Source organism: Rhinolophus sinicus, chromosome 1, assembly GCF_057876585.1.
Source record: "Rhinolophus sinicus isolate RSI-liver-muscle chromosome 1, RSI-T2T, whole genome shotgun sequence".
Taxonomy (NCBI): domain Eukaryota; kingdom Metazoa; phylum Chordata; class Mammalia; order Chiroptera; family Rhinolophidae; genus Rhinolophus; species Rhinolophus sinicus.
The window spans coordinates 140,466,909-140,494,461 of NC_142501.1; the positions used below are offsets into that span (position 1 = coordinate 140,466,909).

General features: G+C 39.4%; 1 protein-coding gene across 10 annotated transcripts in view; it reads right to left on the reverse strand.

Annotated features, from left to right (window-relative positions):
• The window catches only part of LIMCH1 (LIM and calponin homology domains 1), a 348,428-nt gene that overhangs the window by 87,681 nt on the left and 233,194 nt on the right, over positions 1-27,553 (reverse strand). For 4 of the 10 annotated variants that reach the window (XM_074324616.2, XM_088789955.1, XM_074324612.2 and 1 more), the window contains 4 exons: positions 18,512-18,618; positions 13,621-13,651; positions 11,507-11,617; positions 4,573-4,768 (listed from right to left, as the gene is read on the reverse strand). In XM_074324616.2, coding sequence (XP_074180717.2) covers positions 4,573-4,768; positions 11,507-11,515 — 205 coding nt within the window. In that variant the 5' untranslated portion in view covers positions 11,516-11,617; positions 13,621-13,651; positions 18,512-18,618. Of the gene's footprint in view, positions 1-4,572; positions 4,769-5,178; positions 5,377-11,506; positions 11,618-13,620; positions 13,652-18,511; positions 18,619-27,553 lie in introns of those variants that run through there. The other 6 variants (XM_019751944.3, XM_019751938.3, XM_019751937.3 and 3 more) reach the window with 3 other exon arrangements.

Here is a 27,553-nt window from a genome sequence, read left to right on the forward strand (position 1 = left end):
AACTGTATCAGAGAATTACAATCAACAATACATTTGCAGTAGCACTATATGCCTGCTCAGATTCTGTAACTCTTAAAAAAAAAAATTAACCACTGGAGTTTTTACTGAGCATCTGTTGTTCTGTGTCTTATACTGTGTTAGACAGTCTGACAAAAATTATAAAAGATCTTATCTTTGAGTTACCTTTAACCAACGCATGAAATACCTGGGGTATATTAGTTATACTCGAGGAGCACAGACATGTAGAAACTACAGGAATTCAGAAAAGTGACCAATTTGGATTATAACCAAGGGTTTGCCTTCCAGGAAATGATTTGAGTTACAATAAAGGTATATTCCTTTTCATCAGAGCCCTGCCTGGTACCCATTGCTGGAGGCAATCTTTTCTTCCTGTGAACCTTATGACCCAATGATCTATTTTCTCCTTTTGGCGCTTTTTACTTTCTATCTTGGATTTTGAGAACAAGGGCTTTATACCATTCACACTACTTATCACAGTGTCTTTGCACACAGTGGCATCCTCAAACTGTCTGAAGAATAAATGGTTTGGCTTAAAGAGTGTTTCAGGCAATGCAAAAACATCAGTTTGCCAACATCAGTCTTTCGTTGGGCAATAGCACCAATAATAAACTATATTGTATCCTTGTTTCCTGAGTCTCATAGCACTAGATTTCTAAGATCTAAAGAGTGAAGCTGTTATCAAAACAAACACTGCTATTTATAGGTAACCACCATTTTAATGCTCGTTGAAAACCCTTAATCGATGAGACCGTTATGAGGCTATTCAACTCCAAATAGAAAATTACCTATTTACACTTGTGAAAAGAGCCTAAACTAAGAGTCAAGAGATATGGAAGCTTAGCAGAGAGGGTAGTGTCCAGGGTATGAAGTCAGATCTACTTCATGTTGAACTCGGCCCCTCAGTAGCTATGAGCCTCTGCATTCGTTACTTCACCACTTTAAGCCTCAGTTTCCCAATCTGTAAAGTGAGAATAATAATACCATCTACTTCATGGGGCTGTTGGGAGGATCCGACACACGTAAAACTACTAGTACAGTACTTAGCCCACAGTAATTGCTTAATAACTGCTGACTATGCTTTATGTCATAGTTCTGGATCTGTCAATCATGAGCTGTGGGCTCTGAGGCTTGTCGCTAACACACTTGACTGTCCTCTTCTATAACCAGGAATGAAATGATTTGCCCTGCAGATGAAATGATTTAATGTCTTTTAAAAGACTGTAAAAGTTAAAAGCATTGACCATAAACAACTTGTTCATTGTTGCAGATAAAATATTCAGTTTATGAATTATTCATGCCACTTGCTTTCGGTCTCCCTTCTGAAGCTTTGACCATTTCATTGCTTGTTAGTTTTTAATTTGTAACTTAGCTTCCTTCCCACCCCAAGTCTTTTATCAAGTACCGTGTATCTGTCTCAGTGTCATGATAAAATATTTGGAGCCGTATGAATTGAACAGTAACACTACTTTTCCTTGCCAAGCTCTTAGATTTGTTTCCCTATTTAATATTATCCCCATTTTACAAAGGTGGGGATAGGGGCTCAGAGAGCCCCTTCTCCATGGCTGGTTAGTAATAGTTAGGGATTCCAATTTTTGTTCTTTGGACTCCCAGCCCAAAGTTCCTTCCTCTGGAACAGACTTCTCTTGGGAAAATGTCCTCTGCTTAAAGCATCCAGACTAGGGGAAGCATTACACTTTGGTGAATAAATGAATGAAAGAAAATGATTCTTCAATCAACTACAAAGGATTAGTAATGGATTAGAATTGTCTCAATTCTAAAATCTTATAATCCATGAACCTTATTTGTGTACAATATCTAAAATATATATTATTTATAAAATACTAAGCGAAAGTCTCAAAATAGGTTGTTTAACACATAAACAGACCACCTTTTTATTTATTTAAAAATTTTTATCAAAGTCTGAGCCTTTCTTTCCAAGGGGCTACATTTCTCTCCCTTACAGCAAATAGAAGATTTTTTTTTTTTTAACATCTTTGCCATATACACCCCTACACTCGACTTTTTAATCTTTCTCTAGCATTTTAATTTCTCTCATTCCTTATTTCTCTCCCTTAACTCATCTTTTATATGAAAGATAAGAGTATTCATTTAACAAAATGAACCAATTTATAAAATATGTTCTTAATTTTAAAAGTACCTGAGTAGAAGTTTTTGCATTTCCTCTTCAATGAAGCTCACTCAATGGCCTCAGAAGGAATGACAGTGAAGGTAAGGGAGAAACTGGCACCTCTCTAAGCAAGACAGATGGGCTGAATTGAGCCTGGGGACCCATAGCATCCTTATCAGGTAGCTCTTGCATCTAACCCCAGAATCATGGCACCTCTAATGAATGTGGCTGATTGTCCCTATTGATTGGGTCAGTGGGCTTTAATAACGATAAAATAAAACCTCTCCATATTGACCTAATAAGGAGTTGGAGAATTTGATGGCAAGACTTTTCCTAATTGATTATGAGTCCTAGGAAATAAATTTTCAAGACTGAAAAAAAACAAAAAACAAAAAAAACCAGAATTCTTCTAAATTTGAAAGTGTTTATTAGGACTAGAAACCTTCTTGATTAGCATCATTTAAAAAGAACTACCATAAACTCTAAGGAAATCAAACATCTATGTGGATACAATTATACTAAACTTTTTTAGGCAGATAAAAAATGTGCTGCTTTTCTTTAAAAACCTCATTAGGTCTTGATTAGTTTACAAGAACATAAGCCTGAAGGTATCAAGCTGATTGGTGAAATGTGTGTGTAAGATGCTCTTTCATGGATGGTGTTTTGTGAAGCTCAATTTCATGTTATTCTTTAGATGGGAAAAACATTTATAACAAGACTGTAGCTATCAATCTTAATTGCTGCAAACTAAATTGTGCCTCTGCCCAACGACAATATTAGTAACCACCACCTCAAATCCCTTCAAGATGTGTTTTGTTATAAACTCTGAACCCCTGGAAGCTGGTGACAGAATAAATAAAGGATCTACATTACCAGTTATAAAAACCAAGATGAGGAAAACAATACTTTTTTTAAAAAACAATGAAAATAATATGGATAAATCATTTGGTTAAGATAGGTTTTGTAAAAGTAAATCTACCTTTGAGTTATGTGAAAGCTTCAGTTAGATCATGCACTAGGTATTCTAAATTCCAAACCTGTGGGTGGTGCTTGAGAGGTCATATAAAATTTTAGAAATGTTTTTCAAGCCACTCACAATGTACCATGGAATTCTTTAGGAGTCACATACTATGTGGCCCCGAGGCTAATCTATTTGTTGGAAAGTTTAAGTACTAAACAAAAGCATTAGTTCAGACATTTTAGAATTCAAAAAATCTATTAGGCAAACAAAGAAGTGTGGGTAAATTAAGCTTAAGAGTATACATTTTGGACTCAATTCTTCAGGCTAACATTGTTATGCTACTTACAGACAGTGATTTTTGTCCCTCACCAAGGTTAGGAGGAAAACTTAACCTCTCTAAGGTTCATCTATAAAATCCAGATAAGGAGTGTCTCACTTTAGTCCGCCCTGTGGGAGGACTAAGTGAGATACTATGTGAGTATCTCATAATCTCTGCTGAGGACTAAATGAGATACTAGGAGTCAAGTAATTAACTCAGGACCTGGACACATTAAATATCCACATATTTTAGTAACAGAATTTTATAGCTGAAAGGGATCTTTTAGCTATAAGAGATTATTTTCATCTTGGAAAGTGGGCTTAAATCTCTAGAAGTATTAGCATCAAGAGACACATTTAAAAAAATACAAACAAAAATTTCCCACCAGCATTAATGTCTTTCTGAAAATTTATACATGCAGAACCAAGCCATCTCCCTTTCTGGAAAGTACTAAAGTGTAAAATATTAAGGTAAACAGCTTCTGAAAAATATGTATTAAATTTATATCAGTTTGCATGATCATACATTTTTGTAAAGAGAAATGATCGTTCCTTACAGGTGATATAAAATCCACGGGATTTAAATCAAACCCAGCCTCAGAACAGCCCGTCTGGGTGTGTACTATACATTAACGGCCACCTGCATCGCTCTAGCCAACGGTGAGGTATCACATGCATCAAACAGATGGCCTAAACCGTGCCAATTAAAGTTTAGCAACCCCAGACTTCAGAACTTTGCTAAGTGTGTGTAGTGTGTTTCCAGTTTGCTGGAAGTTGATCCCTTGTCGCTTACACAGTGTGGTACTCACTCCAACATTTCCCTTCCTCATACCTGGAGTACATAAACCTGCAGCACACTTTATGAGCTAATGGTCTGCACAGCGTCTTGATTCACTGAGACCCAGGGAGGAATGATGTCACACATTTTCCAACAGAAGATATGCTCACTGAGGCAATATTCAAACTGCTGGCAAAGCCAACCAAAATGCTAAGGACCGCGGAAAACAACATTAAAAGACTGTTCTTCTGCCAGTTTAGAGTTATCAGGTTCCGCCTTCTCAGTGCCAATCCCTCCACCGGTGACAAGGCAGCCCTTGTTAATGTTTAATTCTAAGATGTGCAGTTTATGAAGGTTCCAACCTACCATCGCTGCTTCCCCTGAGGACTACATCTGGCGAAGGTGTCTGCCGGGAACGGGAGCCAAAGGAATCCAGGCTGTCGAAGGAATCATCTCTGCCGTGTCGAGGGGGAGAGAGAGAGTCGCTGCGCTCAGAATCCCAGCAGTCGATGTAGCCACTGTCTCGGATACTACGTTTAGGACTCTCAATGTCATCAGTCTCCTGTCCAAAAATAAAACGAAAGGATTACGGACATTACAGCAACAGATGTTGAGCTTCCAATCAGTCTCCAGTGGTCCCCCCAGAAAAATCAGTCTCCAGTGGTCCCCCCAAATCCCTGCCTCTAGTGTCAGTATTGACAGGTGATAGCAAATGGTTCTTGAATCGATTACCATCCACAAGCCAACATTTCATGCTTTACCCCTTCCCTGCTGTAACTTTCCCAATCAGAAAATCACACACACTAAGAAAAACAAAAACAAACAAAAAAACCTAGTAGCGTTTACTCCACATTGTTTAAAAAAAAAAAAAGAAGAAGAAAATCAAAGGAATTGAGAATAAAAGATCATCAAGCTTGGATTCACAGGAATCCTGTGACAGATGAAAACAAAAGTGAAAACTAAAGTCTTAACCTTGACCCGTCTTTCGGAATCCATGACTGCATGCATATCTGTTCCGGGACAGAGCCCCTAGTTTAGCGGTGCAACTGCTCCTGTTCATGCGATCTGGCAAATGCACACAGCATTTGTTTTTGCAAAAGAATCAGATCCGTAAAATCCTGGAGCAGCATGCTTCCATCTCCTGCTACCTTAAAGGGAAATTCCTCCTCTGAAAGGGAGCTGTCTTTCTGAGGCAAAAAGTTGGGGGAAAAAAAGCAATGAAAAATATGCAAAATGCTTTTCCTGATGCCTCAGAAGAATCCAAGCATGCTCTCGCCCGGCCAGCTCTTGGCGCTGGAGGAGCTGAAAGCACTTGAGGCTGACCCACATGTTCAGAGCACCGAGAACAATGGCTGTCTTTGACAGCCTGTGATTATAAATTCTTTCCAGCGCAAGCAGCACATACTAAAACACTGAAACTCCAGCAGGAGAAAGGTCAGTCAAAGCCATCCTCACCCTCGTGTTATAATAAAAGCCTTGTTCCCGCCAGTGTCTTAGCATTAATTACAATAGTCCAGGCTGACGAAAACAAAAATAACTCCAGTCACTCAAAGATAAACCTCAGTTTAATCTCCCCCAGACTGTCACTTAAAATCAGGGCTGTGCATGACACTGGCAGCGGGGCACGTTCTCATCTGCAACGACTGGAATGTCACAGTGGATTTCCTGGGATGCTCAGGAAAGTCCCCTCCACATTCTCGAAGGAAAAAAAACAATAAATATTCTCCATGTTCGAGATTTTGGGAAACTGTCTGTACTGGCTAATACACCCGCTGGAGCCAATGCCTTTGGAGGAAGCACCTTTGCCGGCTGCTTCTATCAATTATATCTAGAGCCTCTGACACAATCCCCAGTGGGAGGCCCTTTGAGGGGATGGAGTGGCTGTAATTCACACAGCACACACAGGTTTTGCATCAAGAGAAGAGGGTGGGAGAGAGCAGAAGGGCAGGGCTGAGAGGAGCACCCTGCAGCCTCCACACTGAGCAGCTGATTAGCGCCCCTGAAGAATCCTTGTCAAGGGCGGCCCGGGTGAGGACAGCTGACAGGACTCTCCAGAGGAAGGCAGAAATTCCAGTTATGGAAATTAAGGTAGTTTATTTGTAGGTCAGAAGTTAACCAGGACTTGAACAAAAGCCAGGACTGACTAGCTGGAAAAGGAAGAACTCATGACTAATGGAAAAGTATAGCTCTAAATTGGATATGGTTTCATATTTAATTTCTTTGAAAAGGCAAGTAATTATCTTGGATTATTTATCCACTGAGAACAGGCCAAATGCTTACAAATGAAGTTCACTTTTATTGAACACTTATTATATCTCTGGGGCTATGCTTGATGCTTTTTATACATTAATACATTATATTATCTAATCCTCACACACACACACACCCCCAGGAATGTGGTTAGCACTGTCCCCATTTTACAGAAGAGAAAAGTAAGAATCAGAGAGGATAAGTAACCTAACTGAGGTCACACAGTAAGCAGCAAAGCTGTGATCCCAACACAGGCCTCTGTCTCCAAATCCTAAGGTAAACACCTAAAAACATTTGATCAACTTTGGTGTAGTTACATCTGCCGCCATCAGCATCATCACGTCTTCCAATCACGAGACACTGCCTCCTTTCTCTGTGGATGACACTCACCTGAATGATGGCCCTTCGCTAAATGCTGTTTATGCCTACAAAACCAAACTACAAATATTGCAAAAAAGTACCATAGGGCAGTGTAGAGTAGGTTAAGAGCATGTCTTGGAAGCTCAGTTGACTGGGTTTAAATCCTAGCTCTACCTCTTGTCCACTGTATGTTAGCTCAATTATTTTACCTTGCCCAATCTCAGTTTGTTCATTGAAAAATGGAGCTAATAACAACATCTATTTCACAGGATTGCTGGAAGGGTTGTGTTACTATATGGAAAGCATTCAGAAGAAAAATGCCTGACCTATAGTAAGTGCTCAAAAAGTGTTTGCTAGGGTTATAATTACTACTATGTATTCATCTGGGTATGTAAATATCAATACATAAGTCATACAAAATGTATCAGTGTAGTTAAGGACACAACCTTATATCCACACTGATACACTTTTATCTCCTTTTCCATTTATGTCCCATATCTAAATGCCTTGGGTCCAATTTCCCCATCGGGAGAACAGACACTAAGGGAGTTCAGCCACTGGTCACATCTAGAAATGACACGATTTTATAAGCTGCTGGGGGCAGCATTATGAAGCTGGATTTAATGCAGAAAGCCTCTCCCAAAGATCCAAATGTTTCCCCCATCCCTACCCTACAAACCATAGGAGAAGAGAAAAGAAGAAAGGGAAAGTCAACATGCTTCTTGGAACTTCAGCTGCTTTCTCACAGCTAGTTATGGGAAAGAAAAACAAAAAGGCCTTTCTGTTCATGACTATGCAGAAAGCCAAGAATAAAACCCTGGATCAAGTGAGAGCTAGAAGCTGAATGGCACAGTCAGTTGCAAAAGTGAAAAACCAGGCCACCTGTGCCATCTTTGGCCAAGATGGTCCCTTGGAACCTTGGGGCGAAGCAAGAAGCTAGTTCTTCAGCCAGAAATAAAGATGGATGGACAATTATACTGGATTCCATCAAGTCACCTAAAGTTAAGCTTTTGGGGGGAGATTAGAAAATACAAACCCACACAAAGGAAAACACAGTCTAAATTCTCCTTCCTTGGGGGTCTAGTTATGTCGTCTTTGTTTCTCACCTAGGAGCCCAATAGCATTCTGTCTTCTACAGAGAGCACTCCAGGAAAGGAGATAAGAGTCAAATCTATCCATTGTGCTAATTGCTAGTTGTTCTAGTAAAAGAGTGTTAACGAGTGGGGTGAGAACCACCAGCTTCCACATTTTTGAATTATTTCATTCATCTGTCCTCTTCGCATTCTCTTTTGTCAGAGATAATGAAAACCAGCTAGGGTTGGTGGATGACTTATGGTGTCTGAGAAACTCCAGATGCCTCTGTTTTACCAATCACCGTTTTCTGTTTCCTTTGTGATTTATTTATAAAGTGGCTAAAATCCTATTCTGGAGGGTTTTCAGGTTCTACTTTTCCAACCTGATGACCCATGTCCACCCACCACACTCTGGGTGGGGAAGCCATTCACTGAGCATCTCCCACATGCCAAGCACTGTCCTAGTGCTGGGGACACAACATTCTGCAAAAACAATAAATACCCTGTCCTCATGGGCCTTATATTCTAGAAGGGAAGACAAAAAATAAATAGAAAAAAGAATGAATACAAAGTTGGGTGGTAAGTGTCACTGAAAAATAAAGCAGGTTAAAGGAGAAGTTGATAGCGGTTGCTATTTTGGGCAGAGAGTTGTGCTTGTCCATCATGCCCCCCCCCCCCCATTTACCCCCTTGTTCCGGTAAACATCCCTCACCTCTTGAAACAGTAGTGGCTTAGGCCATCATGGTACCCCTTGCCCCTGGTCACAGTGGCTTGTGCAGGAATAGGACCCACACTGGGCCAGAGTCCACCCTTGGGAATTTTACAACTCGGGCCAGGGGGACAAATTCCCTTGCCTTTGCAATCCTGGGGATGCTGTTGGCCATCCCTGATGTGAGGGAGTGTTTGCCTATTGGAGGAGAGAATGAGTTCTGGGAGAGATAGGAAGAGATGAGGGAAAGCCACAGAGAGGCAGCTGACTACTGACTTTCTAATTCCAGTCTGAAATCTCTAGGGCCACCCTCGTCCTTATGGTTCTTCTCCCTTCAATCTCAATATACTCATAATAATTCCCCTTTGTTCAGTTTAAGTGTTCCCTCCTTTGGAAGACCTCCTCTGACATACCCAGACTCAGTGAAAGGCCATTGTCACTATGCTTTCAGAGATCTTTTTTTGGGTATAGCAATAGCAACCTAGCATGAATACCTACTATGTGCCAGACGCTTATGCTAAGGGCTCTCCAGGTACTACTTATATTACCGAATGTAACAAGTGACACCACGGTTACTAATTTTTATGCACAGTTCTCCTACTAGAAAAATGAATATTAAAAAATGTCTGGCTAGTCTCTTGTGAAAGGGAAAATTTTAATTTCAAATTTATTTCAGCTGGTACAGAAGAGATGACCCTGGTCCCTCAATATCTGTTCTCCATTTCTTTTCTTTTCCAGTGAAAATACCCACAATTTTTAGCTGAAATAAAATCTACTTTTCCCAAGTCCTTCCTCGCAGCTATGTATGGATGTGTGACCAGGTTTATTAGGTCAATAAGATGTGAGCAGAGATGTGGTGCATGACTTCCCAGAAGTGTGTTTAAAGGGAGCGTGGAGGTCCTTCTTGCCCTCATGCCTCTTTTCTTTTGACTCACATGTGGACGTGATGGCTAATGCTTGCACAGCCATCTTGGACCAGCAGGTGAGAAGCCACGGGTGGAGTACGGTGTAGCCAAAAGATGGAAGGAGACTGAGGCCCCGATCATCACTAGCCCATACCAGCCCTGGACTGCTCACGTCCACACCTCACTTATGTGACTTCAAAATAAAATTCTATCTTATTGAAGCCACTGCTAGAGTTTTCTGCACTTCCCAGGTGAACCCAATCCTAACTGATAAAATGAAATAATATATATTCTACATAAACTAATATTTCCATGTATTAGATAGACCTGTGAAGTTCAGGTCGATTGCTCTCTACCTTATATAGGAATATGGCACTGCCACAGCTGGCCATTTTAGTTATGTTTTGTCCAGTGATACTAACTATTCTCCCATGTCCTGTAATGTTATTCATATTCATTAAAAAAGGCAACAGCTGTTCACAACAACACACCATTTCAAGGCAGTTGAAATAACCAACTGTCTCAATAGAAAGGGAAGCTAAGAGAGATGAAGAAACCAATAGCTGCTCAGATTACAGAGGAGCTGGACTAGTGGTAAGAAAGGTCAATAACAAGAATAAATCAGATTCCAAGAGACTCCAACAGGGGAACTGGGAGGCAGAGCTTTTAAATATGTAGTTTAAAAAAGATGACCCATCTATCATTATTCAAGTCCAAACTTAACATGAAGAAAGTTTAGATTTCATAAATCCAGAGTGGATCTGTACTGGATTTGTATTGTACTTTCTCCATCAATAGAGTTAGATGAAAAACTAAAGGACAAATAAGAATTAAGACTAAGAAACAACGTGTTGTGTTTAATGGAGTAGGTGTGTTTATTTTTCAAAGACTTCAGCTTTAACAACTTTATATGTATTATGACCAATTTGAAAGATTTGTCCATTTATAAATATGTGATCCAGACTGGCATGAGGCAAACGAGAAGAACTACGAGGGCTATTAGCTGTGAGTTAAGGAAAGAAGAATAAACTGTTAGAAAGTTAGAGCAGATTCTTGCTTTCAGTGCTAAAAGAAAAATTGCAAAGCATGGAATGTCTCTCAGTGAGATCTCATTAGTGCCATTTAGTTTGCATGTTAGACAAAAAGGGAAGAGCAAGGCCTTGATTGATTTGTGCCACAATATGGGCCTTCTCCAAAACCCATGGAGGCTACTGATTACAAACGAAACTCACCGATTCACTACGGCTGGTTGGGTGGGGCTCCTCCCAGGTAATATATATCCTAGTACTTTGAATGAGTTAATCTATACTGTTGAACCTTAAAAAGGACCATGCAGGCATACACACATAAAACATCCCATTGTTTCCTTGACAAATTCCTACCTTCGCTCAGTCTTTCCCATAATCAAGTAAACAAATAAAGCTTTACATATTGTAAAAAAATGTTTTCCAAATTTCCAGCTCATTCCAATACAATGGCCACGACATGCACATCTTAGAAGAGAATGCATCTAATTATCAGAGCCCATCCAGGGTGAATGCCCAGGCAAGAACTTGGCTGATGTTACCTCACCCACACCAAGGCCCTGACGGGGAAGCAAAATGACCTTTAGGATGAAAGTGCAGAGCAAGTCTTCATTTTTGTATAATGCTGCATTGTTCAATTCAGGCATTATTCCCTCAAGAAACAAGCACCAAGCTCTTTGGCACACAAAGCCACAGACTGACAGATTGAATTTGCTCTTCTGCAATTAAAGTTGGATGAGCTCAGATCTCCCATTTTCCAAAGGGTGTAAAAGTTCAGGTAAGCGTGGGATGCACAGGGCAAGTACGTCAATGGTAAGGACATCACTGGTAAGACAAGTGGTCGTTTCCTTGAGGGCATGACATCTTTAGCCTGTGCAATTCCACCATGCAGAACTGTAATGATCGTAAAAACAAGCAAATGTGTTGCTTTCCCGCCTTGTCTAAACCTCATGGGATAAAGAAGAAAAGCCAAGTTACCTTTCTCATCTGAGCCAGCAAGCCTTCGAATTCCTTCAAGTTCAGTGTCGTTCCACTGTAGGATGCACAGCTATTTGCTGCTTTTCCCAGCCAGTAAATGGTAACTAATACCTGGGAAACAAAACCACACACAAGAGCAGGAGAATTTTCCCTCAAGAATTCCTTTTAAACTAAGGAATAGATAACGCTCCACTAACAGAAAAGCAGGAAGGTGAGAAGGTGCAACATTGATTTATGAAAACCACCATCCATGAGGTATCCATTAAATGTAAAATCATTTTAATAAGAACTCAATGCTGTATCAGTCAACACAAACATGATTCTGTAGTCAAAATAAGACTCCAGTTTTATGAAGAGTTCATCTATAACACATCAAGAAGGGAAACTAAATCGTCTAAAATTATTTTTGTATAATGAAATACTCCAATATTCAAAATTAGGAAGCACATTTTTTCAGAAACTGTGGAGTCTTTACCCAGATAAGCAAAGAACAGGTTGTCAATTCCTTTTGAGAGAGGTTCTTTTAAAGGTCTATAGTTTCTACTCGCGGGCACAGAGGTTCTGCTAAGACCAAGGGCAAAAAACTGAGGAGTGATAAAGGTTAATTAGTGGTTCCCAGCACAAAATCAACATAATATATCTAATGAAAGTCAGAAGAAAACAATGCAGTGAAGAATATGAGCTGGGAGGTGCAGGTAAATTCCCATTCATCTGAGATGGGAAATATTTAGCTTGGGCAAAGTTACTGCCTATTAAACTACCTTGGACATTTAAGAAGGTCTATGAATATTCAGTGGTCTGAAGTTACAGTCCTAAAGTTATTTTGTTCTGTCTTTCCAAAGAAACTGTCCACAAAAGCAAACGCTCTTTATACTGATATTCTCATAAAACCTGGCAGGGATTGGCTGAAGATGAGTCTTTAATATTGAATTACTGGGATCTGAAGTCTATGGAAAAGGTAAGACTATTATTTCATTTCTACGTTAGGTCTTACTGCTTCAATCAAGGTGGAAAGTACTTATTGTATCTCCCTCCACCTGCTAGGCCTGAAAATGCCTTGGACGATGTGATATGTGTACATGGGTTCAGATGGTAACAGGTCCAAAATACGGTTATGTGACATCAATGCTACGATGTGATTTCGTTTTCTAAAAACCTCTGTGGGAAAATTATACTTCAGGAGTCCTTCAAAACTTCCAGAAAGTGTTTTTCCTTTTTTTAACTGATTGCTTACAAATAAATTTCAGAGAACAGGCAATTCCAAATGTCGGGACATTAATTAAAATCATAAAATAACTTATATACGTTAAGCATATGAGACTATCTTGAAAGGTGTAATAGGAGAATGGGAAAAAACATGTTGTGTTTTTGATTATAGGTTTTCTGATTTACTTAAAATTGTATGATGAAAAATGGCATTCTGTCCTAGTTTTAAAGTGGAAGAAAAAGAAGGTAAGAATGAGCATGCCAATCAAATATAACAGCACCCTGGAAATTAAAAAAATAAAGGGGGAGTGTCACAGCTAATTTTCCTTTCTTATGTGCAGAAGGTTATTTCTTACGTTCCTCAATTTAACCTTAAAATAAAAGAGCAATAATGTACTTGCCTTTTGAAAATAAAATAAGATCTAATTCCAAAAAGCTGACTTTGGGAAGTAGTAATAAAAACTCAAAAGATTAGTAGAAAAAAAAAATACAAAAAAGTACAGGCCCACAACAGCCAATATTATTCGTATTATGCTGACCTTTCCTTAAACTTGCCCAACTGCTTAATATAATAATCCCATCTGTGCCCATCAACGGAAAGGAACTAATGTAAGTCCTGAGACAGACTGTTTTGTGTTTAAGAGACTGAATCACAAACAGAGCACAGGCTTTAGTTTGTTTATTTCTAGATTGAGCACTTATCCAATTAAAGAGAACTCCTCCAAATCTGCCATTTTTATTTCTATTATAGTCATTAATTATTCTATCACAGACACATGCACTTGTCTTCTAAGAAGGACTCTTGCTAGCAAGGCATACGAGAAGCACTGAACGTATGAACTAAATTTTACACTTGAACCATCAAAGTCAGAAGGAGTAAGTCTGGAAAGTGAAGGTAAAATACTTACATTTTTCAGCTTCCTACTACAATCAAGGCTCCTAGTTAAGGAAAAGGAAAAGAAAATATGATCAGAACAGCAGTTTCTTCACTGTGATCTTCCCTTGAACACCTCTAAGATGTACCTGAACTAATACAATTAAGTCCAAATATATTCTTCTGAAAGGCCTATGATTAGTGATTACAGGTACCAAATAAAATTATTTAGAAAACACAAGGTGGGCTTAATGTTACATAGTGCACCTTGAAAAGATGAACGCTAACATCTGGAAAATAAAGAATTTCATTTAAACCTGGGATTGTTTATATCTGTATTCTCAAAGTTTAACTGTTAAACTAAAATTCTGTCTTGATTATAGACCACTGTCAAACTGAAATGTGACTACACTTGTAAATTTTTTTTTATAGAAGTACTTTTAACAAAGGTCTAAAACCTTAATTAAATAGACCTGAAAACATATGTACAAGAGGCAGTACTATCCAAATATTTGTTCTTTTCTGTTATGGATATCAATTAGTGTTGGGAATTAGCCATAAGCAAGAAAATATGCACGTTATGTTCAAATATACACATGTGCACTCTTAAATATACATAAATATTTATTCTCAAACTATAAACAAATAAACTGGTGGTACTTTCTAAATATGCATGCAGTGAAATATAAAAATTTCCCCCAAATTAGTCCAAAGTTTCTTTAACATGTCAACAAATCAATACTAGGAAAAACAAACACCGTTGTTTCTTTTTTCCACAGTAACTTCATTTGTGGGGGGTAGAAAAGGAGAACACAATGCTCTTATAAACGTAAGGCAACAACTCTTTCAAGTAGTTGGACTTCAACTACTTCATTGCTGAATATTCTGACCCAAAGTACATACGAATGAATAGGTGCCCAATTTTAAGTCAATTGAGATTTGAGGGAATAGAAAACACAGTAGCATATACTAAGGAGATAAAGCCATCAACAGGGACTTGGATTGAAAGAAGCACTGGTCCAACTTGGATTTGATTAGGAGAATTCTTTTATACTTCCCCCTTTGACAGAAAAAAATGATATGTCATTATTTGCTTAGATATTTGCTAGAATTTAAAAAAAATTAACAACAACAACAACAACAAAAATTTAACAAACAAAAAAAAACCCAGGTGAAAACAATAAATCTATAAAACATTTGAAATTTTTATGAAAATCAAGTTAAGAATAGGGAACGTAAAACTTTTCTGCACTGAGAATAAAAGTTCATTGATCAAAATTGTGACCCAGTTCTAAAAAAATCGTGCTTGGCACATACTAGGAGCTCAGAAAGTATTTGCTGAATGATTTCCACTTAACAATCAATTAGGTGAAAATGCTTCCAAATTTTTCAGAGACATATTGGGAGCAGTGCAAAGCCTTTTCTCTTTTCATCCAATTGTTTTGAATCCCTGGAAAGATACTTGCTTCATGCCCTTCTGGACTATGCTTTCATTTCCCATCCAGGTTGTCTGGCATCCATTACAGGTAGAGTTCACTAAATTACACATGCAGTAATCATTTGCAGGTTTTTCCTTTTTTTTTTCTTTTTAGTTTACTCAAGTTACTTCTCAGAAAAATGTAAGAAAAATTACCTACAATGAAAGCTAAACTAAAGAGTATTTTTAAAAAAGCAATTTCAGAAAAGCATCGAAATTTCCTCTGTGGGATCTACCCCTATATCTTATTACTTATGCTATTAATTGATGTCATGGGGGTGTTCTCCACCTTTGCTGATGTTCTGTTCAACTTTCCGTGGAAGAAAGCAGAGAAATACAGCAGTTCTACTTTAATCTACCAAAGCTATAAAATCTATGTATGTTACAAATGTCTCTGGTACAGCACCGAATTAAACCAACATCATTTACAGAAAATTTTGAAACAGAAAGCTCATCTGTGCCCAGTTCCTCCCTAAACCTAGAAATGATTTTCTATGTTCTATAAATGAATTTATGCCATCATTTTGATATAAAATTATTTATGTTCTTCTAAAGCTTCATACCATGAAATAAAAAATTTGCTTCATAATTTTACCAGGTTCAACATCCTACAATGCTTGGGGACAGTCTTGCCCACCACACCCATTCTTGCTCATTACCCTTCGACCACACTGACTACTTTTCTTTTTAAACATCAAGTTTGTTTCCCTTCCCTAGCCTTTCTCCATGCTCTTCCTCCCCCATCAATGCCTTACAGATCTTTGCATGGCTGATTCTTGCTTCCCTTAGATTCCCTTCATGCCTCATCCCTTAGCTGAAATACCACCTCTGCAGAGAGGCTACTTTCTTGACCACCTCTGGACTGACCACTCTTTTTTTTTTTCAGTTTTATTGAGATATAATTGACATATAACAGTGTAGAAGTTCAGGTGTACAACATAATGATTTAATATACCGTGTTTCCCCCAAATAAGACCTAGCCCAAAAATAAGCCCCAGTTAGGATTGTCAGCCAGACGGATGCATTTAGTACATTACGACGATGTTCCAGAAGAAGATGACATGATTGTATTTGAGTAAATGTAGATTGTTGTACATGAAAAAATAAGACATCCCCTGAAAATACACCCTAATGTATCTTTCGGAGCAAACATTAATATATAAGACCCGGTCTTATTTTCAGGGGAACATGGTACGCATGCATTGCGATGGTCACTAGTTCACCTCATCTATTTTTTCTTCTCAGCACTTACCGCTTCCTGCAAGTGTCTTTTTTATTTACTTATTTGTCATTTCTTGACACTGTATGTAAATTCCACGTGGACAGAAGGCACTGGCTACCTTGTTCTTTCTGGTTCTCTGATGACTAGAAAGTATCCGATACACAGTAGCTATTCAATAAATATTTGTTGAATGAATGACTGAAAAATGATAGTCACAGGGAAGGTGATGGAAAAGTATTGCTTAAGAAAAATAATAACGTTCAAGTGAAGGAAAAACTAAAAAGGGAAAGAAATGAGGACAAGAGATGCAAAAGGCGAGATAAATGGAAAGACAAGAGAAAGAAGGGAACGGAGCATAGGGAAGAGAAGGGGGTGGAAAAAAAGCAGAGAGAAAGATAAAAGAAATGACAGAGAAAAGGATAGGAGAAGGGGAAGATGCGACAGTGACTGAGAAGTGACCGGGTCTTTGTGCCACTGCTCTAAGTGACTTTTTTTCCTTTAGGTTGCTTTCCGTGCTTTTGAATTAAAGTCTCTTTCTTTAAAAGTTGGTTGAACCATCTTCTCAGATCTGCACTGAGCACACTTGAGCTAGAATCATACGTGAGAGAACATTCTGTCCAATTCCGTTTCATAGATGAAACAAGGGAACTTGCCTAGGATTACAGAACTCAGGAGTAGCAGATGGAGGGCTAGACCCCTGACTTTCTGATAACACCGTTTTATTTGTAGATAAGAAACAAAGGTGCTAAGAGTTCTGAATTTCTAAAACCAATCTCAGAATTCTCCTGGTGTAGTAACATTGATTTAAAGTGGCTCTAACACAGCGGCCAATATGAATGTCAAAGAGAATTTTCCCTCACTCTCCACGCAATGTGTATGTGACTAATTATTATGATGTTTCACAGTTATTATTGTTTCTGGTCGTTTGCCATCAGGTGAAACTATGACTGTGAGGTGAGACAGAACCTGAAACAGTTTCCTAAAATGAACAATGATTTGTAGAGGCTGGGTACAATAATAAATGGAACATGTGATGACTAAAATGAGGTTTATGGTAGTTTCCATATTCAAATATCATAATTGTATTCTATTATTTTTGCCATTAACTAACATTTTTCCATGATAAACATTAAAGAATGGCACATTAACAACAGAGAAGCAATTTTATGTAATCAATCATGTCTGACTCTCCCCTATTCACAGTCACAAATCATAAAATCCAATATAAACTCCTAACTTGATTTCATTCAGTAGTTTCCATTGTTTCCCCCAATTATTTTCCCCCATCATTAAAAAAAAATCAATATCATCAAATAGTATAAAATTAACAGCTCTGAATTTTGGCATCTCTCCCTTTTCTATTCTTCTATGATAAAACAACCCAAAAGTAATCAAAAGGAGAAGTGTAGCCAATCCACAGACCCTGTCCATGTGCTTAAGCTTATTATTAAGGTATATTCATGCCAAATATTGTTTGACTAAAGTGGAAAATGTTTTATATGAAATTTGTAGACTTTAAAGGATTTCTAAACTACAGGTAAGTTATTCCTACCATCTCATAGGTCTTTTGATCTCATCGCTCTGGTCCTGAGCTATCTCTTCACAGAAAAGCACACCGCCTTTTCTTTTTCTATGACATTTTTTCCCAAGAATTCTTTGGCCCCAAACATGGCTCACTGAGTAGAAACAGTCAACAGTAGCCAAATGGCCAATGATCCATCTTCAAAGAACTTGATCATTGACACATATGTGGAAATAGTTACAAATATTAATGAAGAAGAGATTTCTCCATAATTCACTGTTCTCTTTGCATAATAAACAGAGTTCAGATCTGTTTACCAAGTTTGCAGTCTTCCAGAGCCTATTCAAATGCCCAAATGGAACTAATAAAAGCTTTTTGTCTCACACACACAGATTCTTTGCATATTTGTTTCTTGCCTCTTCCTCCGTTAAGTTTCACCTAGTAACATTTTTCTCTTTCTGTTTAACATTCTAACATTATACGTGTGATTTTTGGCTTTCAAAAAATTATGTTTGATCAGAATGAAAGCTATACACAGAGGAAAGGCCAGTGTGTCTTGTTTTCAAAGCTTGATCTTTACTTCCACATTTTTATTTTATTAGGCATGCCCAATTCTCTGCCTCTTAGACCTTACACCATCATCCCCAAACTGCAAATCAAACCATAAATGGGTTTACCTTAACCATAAATAGTGCATTACTTACTTGACTGTTACTCTGTTGGATGTATCCTGTAGGTCACTAGGGTCAAAAAGTTGAGATTCTTTAAGGCCCAGCTCTTTACAACCTCTCAAGAATAAGATGATATTGTCCTAGAAGGAAGAAAAGAAATCCAAGTCTATATTATTTTACATTATCTTTATAAACCAGCCCCTCCTCTTTAATAGTCCAAATTACTGGAGGGATGTCAGTCATTAAGGCAGCGAGATTCAGGTCTAAATCTTGGCTTGCTGGATTGAAAAAATCATACATTGTTAGGACATGTCCGAGTAAACAGACACTTCAAACTTCTAACCCACAACCACAGCAAATTCAGTTTTTCCCTTTACCTTAACACATTTTTATAAAACTAAGTAAAATATCATTGAAAAGCAGAATTTAGCATCTTTTTGGGGAACAGTACTCAAAACGATATTCCCTGTTGTTTCAAAGTTTTGTCCATGTCTTATTATCTTGAATCTGGTTCAAAATTGATATTAAAAAAATAGGTTTCACTAATATCCGAGTGTCATCTTCAATAAGATGTTTTTAACTGATCTTCCAAAATACTTCCTTTATCAATGATAATACCTCTTTGCGGACGATAAATTGAATTAAATGGGATAACATTCTAGACTTCATTGGGAAGGGAAAAAAGAGGGGCAAGGACAGCTTTGGAAAGTAACGCAAAAGACCCTCCTCAAAGTGAAAATTTTCTCTAGCAGGCACAAATTTACTTTGAACTGATAGAGTAGCAGGCACAGTTGGCAATTAAGGAGGGTTCTGGTCTTCATTTGTTGGGAGTCATTAAAAATAACAAGCGGTTCTGGAATTGTAATTGTGGGTCATCCTTCTGGAACTCCCGGGTATTGGCAGCAGGTTCATCAGTTACAAGTCCCTAAGTGCCCTCTTCCTAAAAAGCTTCTGACAAGCTAACTGGCCTCATCAGTTAGTGAAAACTACCGAGAGGAATGGTAAAAGTCGGTTACAGACGTCAGATCAATGTGAATCCATCTGAATACTATAAGAAAGATGCTACAAAAATCTGAAATGATGGTGGTGGTTACTGAATCATGTATTCACCCAAGCACAAGTCAACAAAGTGAGCAGAAAGCAGAGTTTTGCCAATTATCCAGTGTGTAGGCAGGATTCTACCCCCAAGAATCCTACCCTCTGGTGTACAGACGCTGTATGATCCTCTCTCTTTTCGTGCCAGTGGAACCATTATGAAGGGATATCACTGTCATACCAGCTGACTTTGAGTTAATCAAAATGAAGATTATCCAATTGGGTCTGACCTAATCAGAGGAGCTTTTAAACGAAGGTGAAGTCAGAGTTCCTGGTGGCCATGAGTTCTATAGCTGTAAGGAGATGCATTCTGTCAACAACCACACGAACTTGGAAGAGGCTTGGACAAAGCTCAGATAGGACCTCAGCACCTGCCAACACCTTGATTTCAGCCCTGTGGGATCCTGAGCAAAGAATCCAGTCATGTCATGTCCGCACTTCTGATCTACAGAAACTAAGATAATAAATGGGTATTGATTTAAGTTGCTAAGTTTATAGTAATTTTTTATGCAGCAATAAAAAAATTAATACACCCAGGCTCAAAACAACAACAAGAGCAATAGCAATAAATCACTAACCTTTATATAGCCCTTCATATATGCAAAGCATTCTTCCAAGAGCTCTGCATCTATGAACTCAGGTAACCCCCACACGGCCTTATGAGGTGGGTACTACTATCATCTTCACTTTACAGAGGAGCAGTCTGAGGCACAGAACAATGAAGCAGCTTACCCAGGCTCTTAAAGCTGGCAAAGGATGGAAATGCAAAACAACATGGCATATATGAGGAATTCGAGCTTCAAATCTGAGGCCAGCACCAAAGGAAGATGATGCTATGGAATCAGACGCTGATCACAGAGGGGCTGTAATCTGAGGAATGAGTGCCCAGACCTGCCGCAGCACTAGACGGTTGTGGGTAGGCCGAGGGGAAGGTAGACAGGGTGAAGGAGAACTTAAGGTTAACAAGACAGGAGACAGGGAGACCAAAGAGGAGATACTATCGTCTCACTTTCCCCCCATGGAGGGTGGCCCATCCCAGAATGTGTTCTTTCCTGTGTCTTTTCTGTGTCCCTGGATTTTTTTCAGCAGATAAGATGTGCCATCATTTACAAGACCTGTGTCAGTCACAAGAAGTCCTGTAGAAGGACAATGGGGTGGTTACGGTCTGAAGTCATCCATACCCTGGCCAGTCTCTCCTGCAATTACTTGGCACATTTTAAAATGATCAAATTTCTCCTTGGAGTTTTTCTATTTTCCCCTTCCCATCTCCAGAGATTTATGGATGTTCAAGTGAATCTTTTCTAGGGCATGCAACTATATTTCTGGCTGACCTGTGAGCTCCGAGGGCTTCCTGCCCAGAGGAAAGCAAAGGATGGGTCCTGGCACTCTCTTGGAATCATTTGGGAGCACAGTAAAAGGACCAGACCTGTGCCGACCATGTAGTCCCACAGAGGTGCATCACTGGGGCACCTCAGATTCTCAAGAAAGACGAAGAGGCCCTCTTCCCATATGCATTCCCAGATGCGCACTTGTGTGCCATGCTACACTCCACACACAGACTGCAAGTACAAACTCACTGTGTTGCCAGCCAGCCTGAACAGTTTGGGCTGGGGGATTTAAGTGACTGCAGGTCTCCTTCCAGCTCTTTGCTGCAACGTAATGATGCTGGAGGAGAGCCAGATTCCAGTCAGGAGAAAAGCCAGAAAGAAGAGTCCTCCAGCCAAGAGCTCACAGAGGCAGCGATGACCTGAGCGGGTGGAAAGGACTATGCCTTCAATTACATAAAATGCAACTTGCAAACTCCCATCTGCCTTGCTCTTCACATTGAGATTTTTCCACGTTTATAATTCCAAGCAAAACTCACATACACATATTAATGTTTTCTCTTCAGAAACCAAGTAGTAAAACAGTGTCTCATTTCCAAGGGAGAAGTGGAAGATACTGATTTATGAAATCGACCATTATATTTAGCTCTTACTAATGTAGTATCACAAACCTATTATACTTTTGTAAGGCTTCCAAAGAAGTTTTCAATGACTCTTGAAAAAAGGCAATGATATGAAAAAGTAAAAATTGAATATTAAGGAGACACAATGACCAAACATGATTTATTACCTTTGATTGGTTCCTAGATCCAAAAAGGAAAAGTAAATAAGGCTATGAAAGTCTTATTTAAATATGGACTATATGTTGGATGATATTATTGAATGAATGTTAATTTTCTTAGACATGATGATGATGAGATTGTGGTTATATAGGAAAATGCCTTGTATTTAAGCAAACGTGAATTATTTAGGGATGAGTTATTATCATGTCTATAACATAATCTCAAATGGTTCAGGGGGAAAATATGTGTGTGAGCATGTGAGTGTGTGTGTGTATATATGCATGAAAGAGAGAGAGAGAGAGAGAGAGAGAGAGAGAGAGAGAGAGAGAATGCCTGTCATGAAGAGATACAACAAATATGGCAAAATATCAACAATTGGTGAATTAGATCAGGGATTCACAAACTTTTTCTGTAAAGGGCCAGAAAGTAAATATGGCTCTGTGGGCCTATGATGGTCTCTGTCAAAATGCCTCAGCTCTGTTTTGTAGCCAGATAGTACATAAATGAATGAGAGTGTCTGTATTCCCATAAGCTTTATCTACAAAAGTGGGCAATGGGCTAGATTGGGCCCACAGGTTGTAGTCCACCAGCTCTGTTGTAGGGAAATGGTTATGCAGACAGTCACCATGCCATTTTTTTTTCCCAACTTTTCTGTACATTTGACAATTTTCAAAACCATTTTGGAAAAAGGGTTTTTAAATTTGTAGAAAGGTAGTCAACCTCATTGGGTTATGACTGCTACTCAACCAATTTCATAAAATCCAAGGAAACAAATTGGTCACCTCAGAAACAATTATTGCAAAGTCACCGACCTAAATGCTCGAGTGCTATTGCTGTAAAGTTACTGTTTCTGGCTAACCAGAAAGTACTGTGACATGAATTTTAAAACCCAACACAGATGCACAACATAAAGTTCTTAAACGAGTCCACTTTGGGGCGGCCAGATGGCTCAGTTGGTTAGAGCGTGAGCTCTCAACAACATTGCGGTTCATTTGACGGATGGTGGGCTGCGGCCCCTGCAACTGAAGACTGAAAATGGCGACTGGACTTGGAGCCAAGCTGCGCCCTCTACAACTAGATTGAAGGACAATGACTTGGAGCTGATGGGCCCTGGAGAAACACACTGTTCCCCAATATTCCCCAATTAAAAAAAAAAAAAAGAGTCCATTTTGTGCTAGGTTAATATTAATATATGGATTTATACTGCTGTTTATGTAACTACCATGCATTAATTCCTCCTCGTTCTTGGCCCAGTGGTTTCCCATGTCATTAATGTGTGCGCTTGCTGTGTGTATGAAAATATTCCCCAGGGTCCCAGGATTGAGGTCTGAGCTTTTCCCCCTCCCTGGGACCACTTCTCTGAATAAGTCCTAGTCCTTTGTTCCCCTCCCTTCTCACTCCAAAGGCAAGATGAAGGAAGGCTCAGGATGGATTCTACCTCCAGAGTGTAGCAGTGTCCCAGCCTATAGTAGGTACTCACTAAATATTTAAAATAAAGCAAGTACTATGTCCTAGGTACTTACAAGAATGAAAAAAACAACCAATTTCCTATCCTTATGGAGTTGACATTCTAGTAGATGAAATATTAATGACTTACAAAGAAAGCCTTTTATCTGCAAGATTAATTTTAATGATCCGTCAAATAGCTGGAATTGTTCAAGATCCACATAAACAGAGGTCTGACTTCAAATCAGACAATGGAAATGAGAGAACAATAAAGATATCAAGGAAACAGCAGTACAGCTTTGGAGTCAGAAGGACTCCAGTTAGAATCCCAGCCTCATCCATTTATTAGCTATGTGAGCTTGGGCATAGTTCCTAACCTTTCTGATCCTCAAATTTCTAGTCTGGAAGGTGGGGAATGCCATCAACCATATAGGAACATCAGAATTACAGAAAATACATGGTAAGAACACAGTCCACTGTCTGGTACTTTCTGGACACTCATTATATGGAAATTATTGTTATAACATTCTTGTTAACTCAAGTCAAGAAAGGACCACGGAAGGTGAGATGAAGAAAAGTTTATCCATCGATGAACAACAGACACAGTGTGTATTTATAGCCCTTGCCAGTTACCTGGAGATGGGGGAAAAAAGTAGTTGCTGTTATTGTTTAGCTACTGTTATTAACTGCCAACTTGGCACCTCAAACATAGGCACAGATGATGTACCAGAAGTGCATTTGTAAGGTAGCTGCTTCTAAGTCATCATTTGTAATTATCCCAGAGAAATCATCTTTGCATTGTGGTTTCTAGTTCAGTTCAGAAAAGCCTACTTAATCCAAAATGTACCTGAAGGGGAGTACGAATTATATTACGAAACCTAACGGCTGTGCAGACCATTTCACTGGGAGATGCTATTCACAAACACCAACCACACGTCCCTCTTCTCCTTCTGCTGTACTGGGATGGAGGGTTCCAGAGATGAGAGAAAAGGCTTCCTCAGAGCCCAAGACAGTAAGTACCATGGAAGGGAGGGGCAAGAGTGAGACGGGAGAAGGGAGGGCCAGCAATTCACTCCAGTGCAGCCCCCTGAGACACAGCATCGGTTCATCCCTGTTGTCTGCAGAAGGCAAGCAAGGACCTGCTCGCTCCCATTCTCCTTCTCCAGCTGTACTTTCCAACTGGAAAGGGATTTCTCTCCCCTTGATCCACTTCTGAGCAGTAGGCAGCTTTCTGGTTCTGAGGAAAGCGCCAGCATTTAGTGTTTCTAGGGAAAGCAGAGAGGTAGTGAGAAGGTCCCCTCTTTGCCTGATCTCTTTGGCTTTATTTCCTTTATAGCCGGTCGGGAAAGATCACCATGATGGTGGATTTGGAGTTTACAGAAAATGAAGGTAATGCTCATTTGAGTTTCAAATGAATCCAGATGCCTATACTGTCAGGTATTTAAAATGCAATATAGATAAAACATCCATATAATTTTCGGTTTCTATCAATGAAAAGACTAGGTGGAAACATCAAAATGTGCACTGGGATTAATTACACAGGATGAATGTATTATTTTAATACATTTTCTATAATATCTATTTGCTTTAAAATTTTTAATAAGAATTAGGATATCTCAGGAAGATTTGTTAGTATATCACAGAAGACCCAGCTCTTTTTAGTAAAATCAGTAACTAACCCTAATGTTACTTTTCTGTTCTAACGATAGGGCTTTAATATATATATATATATATATATATATATATATATATATATATATATATATATATATATTTGGTTAGGTTTTCTACATTTGAAGCAAACAAACTCTCTTTAACAGAAATGCAATTATAAAATTCAAAACTGAAGAACTACATTACCAAAATATCTCCAGGAACTTACCCCACAATTAATAGAATTCGGGGATTTTCTGTACCTGCCGTGTACTCACAGTTGTTCTCTCAGACTGTGTGGGCTCCAGCCAAGCTCTTGTAATTGGCTGACGCCCAGCAACAGTTAGCACTCACAGACTTTCAATGGATTCATATTTGCCGGGAACACTTAATGAGGATACTAGGCCTTCCCCTGTCTCTGCCTGGAGGAATTCTGGAGAGGTTTGACCGAGAAGGTGGCAGCTGGGTGGCTGCTTGAAGGAGAGGGAAAGTTTTTATGGATGGGAAATGAGCAGAAGCATAGCAGTTGCAGAGAGAAGGAAAGGTTGGGGAGGAGAAGAAAATGATCAGAGGTCAGCTTGCGCAGAGTTGTGAGAGGCCTGCCAAGAATTTGGACTGCTGTCTAGGCAGAGGGGAATCGAGGCCAGTTGAGTCCTCAGGAGAGTGAAAGGAGTCCTGGGATCTGACTGTTATTTTAGGAGAATATGTCGGGGGGCAGCAGGAGAGATTCCCTAGGTGGAGGAGAGGGTCTGTTCAAGAGATTATTACAAGAAGTCAGGGAGAGATGTGGAAAGCCTCATGTACCCAGAAGCAGTAAGAGCGGAAAAGACAGAGAGGAAGTGATCTCCCCTTCTTGGCTCGGCAGTGAGTGAATTTGGGAGTAGAGGACGAGGAGAAGGAGGGGGTTTCGGGTGATGCTGCGGTTTTTAGCCTTTGAGACCCATCTGAAGGAATGTAGGAAGGGGTGATTTGTGAGAAACTGAAATAAGTTTAGAACATTTTATATTCAAAGAGCCATAGCCCATTGGGAGCTTTTATTTGGGTTTGGAGCTCAGAAATAAGGCCCCGACAGAAGTCACCAGGACGTACACATAGCGGAAGTAGGAGAGAGCATTATATTGCCCAGGAGAGTTCAGACAGAACAAGAAAGACTGAAACAGGACCATTCAGAATACTGACCCTTAAGGATGGTTAGAGAATGGGGAGCTCCTTGTGCCTCAGGAGAAGTAAATGAGAGCAGGAAGAGAACCAGACAAGACTGCCAGGGAAGCCAAACAAGGGCACTGAGTAGGGAGTACCATGTGTGTCCAGGGCAAATGCTACAGCATCACATCTAGGATGCCAGCTCTTCCACTTACTGGCTGAATAACTTTGGGCAAGTTGCTTACCTGGTCTCTGCCTCAGTTTTCTCTTCTAAAAGCCCAAGTTCTTACAATCACCTACAAGGGCCTACAGGATCTGCTGCCCACTACCTCTCTGTCTCCATTTCCACCACCCCCTCTCCCTGCAGCCAGGCACAACTCTTTGTTGGGTGTCTGCACTGCTCTTTTTCTTACCTAGATATTGCCTAGAACAATCTCTGATATAATAAGTAAACATTCAATACACATGCATGGAATGAATGACCATAAAAATGAGGATATTCACAATATCATAGGGCTATTGTGTGGAGTATGAAAATATATGTCAAGTGCTCAGAGTAAACAATGTTTGGCATAATAAATGGTTTCCACAATGATACTTATTTCTATTAGGATGAAAACAGTTAAGTCATCAATGAATGGCTTTTCTGATTAGAAAGACATTCTGACTTTGGGAGAATTTCAGTGACATAATAGGGTAAAAACCAGATTGTAGGAAGTTAAGAAGTCAGCTAGAATAAAAATGATGGAGAAAACACATAGAGAAACTTCTGGGAAGTTTAGCAGAGGAGAAATTATGAGATAAGAAATGATGAGACAGGTCAAAGGAAGGTTGGCCGAATGTTTCTTTCAGGAAAGCTGCAGGTAAGAAAAAACATGACACCGTGCTTGTCCTAGAGTTCCCCTGTCCCCCACCTTCCTTACCACTGCTGTTATCACGCTTATAAGCAATCCTCACTTCATCTGAGGTTGAGCCATCAGTTTTTCACCATAATAACCTTGAATCTTACTCATTATTTCTCTCACAATCACGGAGGACTCTGGGACCAGGCTCACCCCTTAATTCTAGGTGATTTTAAGTTCTATGTGGACAACCTGTTCACAACCTGGCTTTACAGTTCTTTGGCTTCCTCCGTTCCCATGGGCTTTACTTACACACTCCATTTCAGGATCATAGTCATCACCAGATTTGCCCCGTGGAAACTTGAATTCCATCATCCTACTCTTTGGACATAGCCCCCTCTCCCTCAAGGTTTCTCTTTCCTTCTCTCTCATAACAGCTGTTCTTTCATTCCAGACTTTGTCCTTTTCCCTCAGGCTATTTCCTTTGCTCCTCCTTGCCTGATTTCCTTCATGATCCAGTCCAGTTCAGTATGACTATTCAATACTCCACTGCCTATATCTTCAACATCCCTCTTCTCTGTCTTTCTATTAGGGAACAAGGACTAGGTAAAGGAAATAGCACTGGTGGAACAGTCAGCGTTGGAAATGAGCCTGGTGGCTAAGCCAACCATCTCCTGTCTCTACCAGAGGAGGCATCAGGTATGCCCACTCCTCATGCTTCTCCATGGAGGGAGAATGCTCCTGGCCCCTCACTCTTCCTCCCCGAGGTTAGTTTGAGAGAAGCAACGG